Source organism: Battus philenor, unplaced genomic scaffold (genome assembly GCF_028537555.1).
Source record: "Battus philenor isolate CCGP_79_NKW_IND1 unplaced genomic scaffold, ilBatPhil1.0.hap1 SCAF_22, whole genome shotgun sequence".
In the NCBI taxonomy this organism is placed as follows: domain Eukaryota; kingdom Metazoa; phylum Arthropoda; class Insecta; order Lepidoptera; family Papilionidae; genus Battus; species Battus philenor.
Genome location: NW_027181685.1, coordinates 5,411,360 through 5,420,151, shown reverse-complemented (window position 1 = coordinate 5,420,151; position 8,792 = coordinate 5,411,360). Strand labels below are relative to the sequence as shown.

Here is an 8,792-nt window from a genome sequence, read left to right as displayed (position 1 = left end):
ATAAGACACGGAAGCTTTTAGATATCTTGTGGAACTTTATTATTTTTGCGTATACATTAATAAATATTGATTTTGACAATTTTGTTTTTATGATAAGTTTTGTAAAGGAGATTTTAGTAAGCAAGAACTATTAAATACGTTCTTATATTGAAGATCTATAACAATTCCTATTGTATGTCAACAAGCAAACAACATGAGATAACGACAAAGAAATTTTATGTTAAGGTAATTTATCCTTTCTTTTTTATGCATTTATATGATACGTTTGACACAAAATATTTTAATTAAACAGTACCTACAAATATATACAGGATGAGTTGCTATGGATGTAAAAGCTTATAAAAGGACAATGTATATTTTATTTCTCAACAATATGATTTTACACCTATTTCCAACAATCGTATAACTAGTGACCATTCTGAAATATGTTACGAGTATTTTAATTTATTTTTTATTGGAATGTGACAAGCCAAGAACTTCTGCGAGTACAAAGACTGCAGGGGTGAACATTAAACAAACAATAATTAAAACATGAAATTTTTTACAAAGATTTTTACGTATTACTTCATTTTGGTAAGTTCTGTTCAAAAACCAATGGAAGGCACTGTGTTAAATATTACAATATAGCATGCTATAATTGTTAGCAAATGAGCTATACATTCACTTTTGTGTTTTACCGATTGTTCTTTAAAATACTATTTAATTAAACCGCCCGTTTGGTTACTTTAAGTAATTATTAAAATTAGTTTGTTTTAATATTTCCGTATGATATTTCAAAGAAAGGCAACCTGTACTATTTGACTTATCTCACTATATTCCATCCACAAGTTTTCAGATAAATGTGTAAATTTAAAAATATATATAGAATAATACATCCGAGGCGTTAGCCCCATTTAAAGAATAAAAAGTCTGAGACAAAACCTCCGGTCGCATTATGGGAAGGAGCGTTGCATGTTCAAGCAAAAACAAAAGAGATTTCACATTCGAAATTATACGAAAATGAAGTACCGAATCTGAGTACTCGATTGGTTGAAAACGACCCGTGCGTACGTGCTATTGGTCAAAAATAATTTTTGTGCCAACTAACAGTTTTATGCGGGGGAGATAAACCAAAACTCGACCGCAAATGTTGACGGAACGTTTTTATCTAATCGCAGTGCAAACTATGTCTTATGTTTAAAGCTGTAAAGAATAAAATTGCTTAATAAATAAACCGAATAATATGCTGTGTTATTAGATGATATCATATTATTTATACGTGGCGAGGACGAAGCGGATAAAACAAAAATGGGCTACGTATTTAAATAAGCATTATAATAACGTTATAAATTTAAAAAATAAAATATTGAATTTAGTAATTATATTATTACTAAGTTCTAAAAATATTTTCCAGATATATTTTTTGAGATATAATATTTAAAAAGTATTATTGTAAAGTAAATAAATTTAAGCAGTGTAAATATATTTAACTAAGTTAAAATTTTATTTCTACTTCATTAATAGGTAAGAATTTGATAGCGTAAAACGCATATGTATTACATGTATTTAAATACATTTAAGGTAGGCCATATTTCAGCTTTACCACAAATAGTACCAAAATAATATCGCCGATTCACTTAAACAAATAGACACAAATGAAACGCATCATTATCAAAACCAACCCCTTATTTCGCAAAATAATTTTATTATAATAGATAATTTAAAACTGTCCAACTTCACCCCACCACTGAAGGATAAGAGAGAAGTGGGTGGAGTTTGAACCAAAAGAGAGATCCGGATGAAAATACATACGTCCCTCTTGCTCAAATAGGCTTGTTCCAAAGGCAGTAAAGAGCTTACAAGGGGAGGCTGAGGATTGGCAGTGATGCGGTCTCTTTCTTTCTCGGCGACAGCGAATGGAGCTATCGTAATAACAGCCCTTTGGAGTCGTAAATTCGCTGTAGAGTCATAGTTCCACGTGAGATTGTGTTTTGTAATCAGTGGAGTCGCGTCTTTATTCTGGAGCAGAGGTACAATGTTCGCGCGGTTGACAGTTTGACGTTTTGTTTGGCGGGAACGAAATTTACGTGGTTTTTATTCGAGTAAAAAAATCTGTAATTCCTATATATCAAACAAGAACATCCGAAACGTAAAAAAATGTTAAAGTGATGTTGTACAAGGGCTGTTAAGAAATTATTGCTATAAGTAAATTCCAGGATTTTTTTTAAATTAGTAACATAAGGTAAGTCATAGCTACATATCTCGTTTAATGACATTCTTTATAATAATTTGTAATTGATAATAAACAGTTAAAAAGTAACAAATAAAGAAAATAAAACTTACAAACACGAATATATTACTCACTGACTATGTATATATAAATATTCCATTGCAAAATTAAAAAAAAAACTTTTGATTTAATTATTCATTTATTTATTGCTTCCCATGAAAACTAGAGGCCTCTGAAATGAAAAATAAAAAAGTAAATTTAATATTTTAAACAGACGAACAAAAATCACCAAAATTTTTTACAAAAAAAAAGAACTCTAGTATCATATCTAAGTCAATGCAATTTGATTTTCAAATATTCTTTGTAATGAATCTAATAAGAAACAGACTGCAATATAAACACATCAAAAATAACGTTATTACAATTATACATGTTTACTTTTATGTTATTTTATTAAACATTATGTCCATCTGAATGTATCTTTACGGACATACAGCTATTCTGTTTGTGCCTAATATAGGGTTTTATTAGTATTAATGGAATTTTAAATTAATATTATTAGTATCATTTTACGTTATTCTTTCGCCCTTTACCTAGAAATAAAGGTATCGTCATCATCATTTCAGCCGAAGGTTGTCCACTGCGGAACATATGCCTCGAAGATATCCAATAAGATCTGTAAAAAACAAAGTGTATCCAGCTTATACCGTCGCCTATTCTAAATATTACTGTCTATTTTTTTCTGATTATTATTATCCAGTGAATTTTTAAAATATTACTGCAAATCATATTAATTATAAATTTTATTAGTTTTAACGGATAAAACGATTGAAAATAGAATAAGAGACTTAAGACAACTTACCCCCAATGTTCTTCTCGTTTTCCTAGTTGCTTCTGTGACAACTGTTGTTGTTGAAATTTCAGTACGCGCTTCTTCTATTTCTTCTACGACATTTTCTGTCGTAGATTGATGCGTTGTTATACTTTCTGTTCTTAACTCTAGAACACTTACATCTGCAGATGCTGATGTTTCAGGATTGTTTGTTCTTAAATTTTCTTTGTAAGTTACAGTGGATTCTGTAGCTTTTTCAACATAATTCTTACTTGATTCCGCCGTATTGACTACGCTTGCTTTTGAAATGTTTCTTATGATTTTAGAAGTAATAATGGATGAAATTATCGATGGGTTACTTGATGTAGATATTTTTGTTTGAGTTATAATATTTCGACTGGTTTTAGTATTTAATGTAGATAAATAGATAGGTTTTGAAGTTGACAAATGAAACAGTTTCGGAGTTAATTTTGTATATCTCGTAACCTGTTTAGATGTTGTACTTATTAGATTCTTCTTCAATACTAATTTTGTAGGTGCTCCCCTTACTTTTGGCGTACGGAGTATTAATTCTAATCGAGTTGATAATGCTTGTCTTTGCTTCAACACTCGATTCGTAAGGATTTCTTTAAACTCTTCCAGAGTAAGGTAGGCATTTGGAACCTTTGACTCCACGGGATTGTCAATGTAAATTAACGGATTCTTTTCATTTCTTGATTCTTCTTTTATCATTAAGTTATGATACTTTAGACCGTTTACCTCTTTTAACTTTTTAATGTGTATATTATAGTAACGGTTTTGTGAGAAAACCCGCCGCGTTGAGTCAACCGAATCTGTAAAATAAAATATTTATTTCTTTTACTAAGATGATTTGAAACTATTTTTTTTGTTTTATATAATAGATATTTCATATATATTGAAAGATAGTTTCACTGGATTGTTGAAATATTCACCAGTTTGTGTATTACAAACATCTCGTTCATACAATTTTTTTAAATAGCATTTTAATGCAATAACTAATACTCAATTCAGAATATTAACATATATCAGATGTATTTATTATTTGTAGATTATCCAGAATCTCTTAAGAAGTTGCGGGAAATCATATTCTACTACAGTCACTTGATATTTGTTTATGGTTTTATGATTGATAAACTAAAATATAAACAATAAAAATAATTATCATAAACCAACAGAAAAACTTTAATAAGTAATTTATTTATAATCACCAAAATTTATTTCAAATAGGACCGGTTATTGGCAGTATGTATCGAGCGTATCCGTATAACTTTAATAATATTATCTGTTCTTATATATTTACTAGCCTATCCCCTTTGTCTGCCCTTATTATTATCAAACATAACTAAACTTGTTACAGCATTATTAGTAAGCAAAAAACGAGTTATGATAAATACAATATTAGTCAGTTGGATTCGCAACCATTAATCACTACCTGATGCAGCTCAAAAAGACGCTGGAGCGATTAAACGTAAATTCATATGAGCTTTATTTAAATAAGTCAACACAAAATAACACCTACTAAAATATTTAACAGGTACGGTTTATTCTTCAGATACACATGTACCAGAACAATTGTTGTCAGGGTTGCCTTTGCACGGCCTTTTTTAAAGTCTCCGCCATCTTGAGATTGATTCCGTGACGGCTTTTCATTCACTGTTGTTGGAAAGTCTTTTGGATCTTTAGCAAGACAAGCTTGTTTTACAAGTCTCTATATACTATTGTCTCCCTTTCGTGTGACATAGAATTTAATTTTTTGAGATAGATACATTTTTGAAACTTAATCTCAAACTCCTGGAGATGTTCGTCCGTCGTAGAGAACATGCTATCCGGAACATTCTTCACCAAAACTTTATTTTCAATATCAATGACTTTCGTATTTTTCTCTCTTATCGTCGGAGTTTCTGCGATGTAAAGTCAGTCGGAAGCTTAAGATCTTTCAAGGCGATTCATTTTTGCTTTCGTAATATTATGATCTTTCCAGATTGAAAAAAATCTTCTATTGTAGGCTTAGTTACACCTCTGGCATCTTAGACTAGTGATCCCATCTGTGTATAACCCGACGTCATAGTATTTAACAGTTGTTGGAATATAGTTTTTAGAACCCACACCGACCATCTTGGTGTTCAATCTATCTTTTGGGTGGCGGTGTATACCCTATACATATACAAATTAATATGGCTCTAATATATTCTTATGACTCTAGCTCGTTTCAGGAGCTTATGTTATGGCTGTTACGTTATTTATTTCATTAAAGTGGGATGCCACAAAGACTTAACAAACTTTTACTTATACATGGAGTACCTGAGCACAAGGTACTTCAGCGTGTATAGTCACGTAATAGCTATTTTTCTAGCAAAAATAATCGCGGAATTAGTAAGATTTGTGTATTGCGCTAACTTACTGGATCATTGAGAATATTTTCGATTAGATCACAACCGCAAATACGGTGCTACGAAGGATTTTATATCCAAATTATCTCTATTGGAGATATAGATACATCGAGACTGTTTGTTATTTATACGGTATCTAGGTATTCTAAGGAATTTTGAACATGCTGAGATTTTTATGGAACCCGATATTCATTTGGCTTGAATTATTATTGTAAACCACACGTGACGTGCGTGGTTATAAAAATATCGAGTTGAAGAGACTTCTAAACTTATAATTTATTTTCTTAACTGCAACGAGTGATAATCCAACAAATAATTACTAACACGGCTGTAGTGGTCATTTTCGAAACTAAAGAATAATGTTTCCGTAAATATAAGTACAACAAAGAGATGTTATAACTTAATGTGACTAAGTCATGGTCGATCAGTTCTCGGCAGATGCAATTGTGTAATATCTACACTATGCGAATCGGCATATTATTAAACCTTGACTTTCACCAAAAGTTTGGGTGGTGATTAACAGCGCTTACCCACTTTTAGACAGAAGCCTAAGTTTCAAGACCGAGAACACCTCACTGATGATCAACTTAAATGTAAAAGATTACTCTCAGTGTATAAATTTATGAATCTCTTTAAATATGAACATTCTTATTTACTTGGTGTTTAGAACTACTAAAGTACATCTTTCGTAACATGACTAATGTTTGTAACATTATTTAGACTGTCTAGAGCTCACATCAGCCTATTTTTGAGACGGGCTTCAAAATAAGCATTAATAAAATCATTTAAAATCAGGTTAGGTAGAGAGAGGAGTGTCTTCTTCCTTCTGCTTCCTTAAACTGGCTACGCTGGTTGTCAGCCAAGAACACTCTTCAACGCATTGTACTCGGTACCCAAAGTTACGTAAAAAAATTGGAACTTTTAACAGGAATCTTATTGATCGTCAGCTTATTTTTTTAAAATCTATTTATTATTTATTTTAATTTATTCCGGAGAAGAAGCAGTGAGAAACTCCACAATAACACATTTATCTATTTAGAAAAATATGTCCAAGAAGAACGTGAGGTTGTAACAGTAAGAATTTTGTTAATCTATTTACCATCTTCCACGGCCTCCTTGTACTTTGAGTATAATTCGGACAATAGATCCTCAGGCACATTGGATATCACCGTTTGATAAGAAATACTCAAAATTCCGATAAGTACCGTTATTAGAAACAAAACTCGACACTGATGGTGGCGATAGAAATGACTCATTTTACAATTCTACATTTTCCACAAAACGACACCTAGCAACGGCTGCATCTGATTAAATAGCTTGCTTGAATGCGTGGTTGACTTTTAATTTTCAATAAATCATATTTACCATTGCATAATTACAATTTCACGTAACATATTTACTAACAATGATTATACTGTACTAAGTACACACTAACAATATATTTTTTCTCTCTTTCTGTATTAAATATATTTCTTTATAAATCCTTTATTTATGTTTTATTAACATTACTCACTAAGAATTAATCCAGTTGTATAAGTTGCACTTAATAAACTTCTTCGTAAAACCATTTTTTAAATCAATGAGTGCTAATTGCTTATCAACACTAATAAATTGACACAATATACGCGTTGACTAGCCGTGGAAAGCACTTTTGTATCGGAAAAAATGTTTGGATATTTTTTTATTCTGTGGTACTAACTGATAACAGGTTTTAATGTACTTCGTTTTAGTTAATCAAGTTTACGGTCATACAACACAAATACATTTTTGTATCAATCCGAATTTAACTGGGTATTTCTGAATCAGTATCTTTTTTTAATTTGCTTGATTGCAATAGAGAGATGCAATTTATTTTACGCTTGCGCGAGTGGGAGAACAGACTATTCATGACAATTTCTTAGCCTAATTATCGGATCACAGGTAATATGTCAATAAAACTCCGGAAATATATTAAAGCCTTTCGATAACTGACCAACACGTTTTTCGAAGAGAACAGAATATTCATTGTTATATCAATAACCAATCATTCCTATTTTTAATAGAGACTTTTTCCAGATAACGTGTACATGGTACTGTGTGCAACCTGTGTCATCACTTATTGATCCCAAGAGTTTTTTTTTATTTTATTGTTTTTTATTCCATCCGTACAAATAAGTTGAATTTATGCTTTGAAATCATAATCTTTATATTGAGATACTCTGAGGTTATAAAGACTTTTCTATTAAGAATTCAAATTAAAAAAAAAAACAAAATATAAATAATTAAATATGAAATATAAGCAGCTAAGAGCAAATGTTATCATTCTGCAGTTCTGGGAGTGCCTCAAACAATCGATTTGGAATTTTATCAAACTGGTACGCTTTCTGAAATACATAATTTTTTTGTTTTTGTATATTACATAAAAGATAAAAAAAAACTTTTTTTATAATTTTAGATAATAAATTTTAAATTTTTTTTTTATAATATAATTAATTTGGTAAAGCATGTGAAATATTTTATTACGAAACACGATATGTATTTTTAATAGTCTTGCAATTTTTTCCGGCTAAATACACTAACCATGATTTATGGTTTTAAAATATATAAAGTTTTCCTCAAAAAGTGCTCTTACCGTAGAGTTTCATCGAAAACGCCTCTCGTAGACTCTCCGTGTTTGACAAACACTAGAGAAAAGTGTTTAAAATCTCAATCAAGGCACAGTTCAAGTCGGCATATTTAAAAAATTTGGAAAAAATAAAACATTCCGGTTAAAATTAGTTTGCATGTCATTCTTTAAAAATATGACTTTTTATGATTAGAAATGATTTAACATTATTGAACATCGCATACGCAATTATAGAGAAAATAAATCCATATTTTCGATACCTACAATCAGTTTAATACAAAACGAAGAAAGATATATAAATAGAAAAATGTTCATGAACCTGTAACCTCTATAATTATTTTTAAAATAGGTATACTCGTCGTTTTAGCCAGTAGACGTTCACTGCAAGACACGGGCCTCCTCTAAACATATATTATAGTATAATCGAGGATATATTATATGATAGGAGGATATAGTACAGTATAATCACCACACTAGGTAGGCGGATTAGCGATCGTAGTGTGGTACGGTTCGCAAAGAACGTTGCTGCTAATCCTTTGGAAAATTATTTGTGAATTCCATATAATTAATGCACAAAGTGTGAATTGTGTAAGATTATATCGCCGGAATCAAATCCGCGACTGACGATCGCAAGTCTGTCATCTATCGCTGGACTAACACTGCTTATGACCAAGATTTAAAAAAACATATGTTACAAAACTAAACTTGTCCAATAAGACAGGCAAATGGTAACAG

General features: G+C 30.7%; 1 protein-coding gene across 1 annotated transcript; it reads right to left on the bottom strand.

The window, feature by feature from the left end:
• Positions 1–2,383: 2,383 nt before the first annotated feature.
• On the bottom strand, positions 2,384–6,762 carry LOC137923803 (uncharacterized). Its single transcript, XM_068767075.1, has 3 exons — positions 6,552–6,762; positions 3,072–3,874; positions 2,384–2,441 (listed from the first exon to the last, which is right to left on the bottom strand). Exons 1-3 carry the CDS (start codon positions 6,706–6,708, stop codon positions 2,409–2,411), a joined length of 993 nt encoding a protein of 330 aa, XP_068623176.1. The 5' UTR covers positions 6,709–6,762; the 3' UTR covers positions 2,384–2,408.
• Between the last annotated feature and the right edge of the window lie 2,030 nt (positions 6,763–8,792).

Bases quoted from the DNA above. Each gene is read 5' to 3' on its own strand.
- LOC137923803 (XM_068767075.1), bottom strand. From the start codon at position 6,708: ATGAGTCATTTCTATCGCCACCATCAGTGTCGAGTTTTGTTTCTAATA. The intron at 3,875-6,551 runs GTAAATAGATTA...TTTATTTTACAG, and splicing joins CAAGGAGGCCGTGGAAGATG to ATTCGGTTGACTCAACGCGG. The intron at 2,442-3,071 runs GTAAGTTGTCTT...TTTTCATTTCAG, and splicing joins AAACGAGAAGAACATTGGGG to AGGCCTCTAGTTTTCATGGG.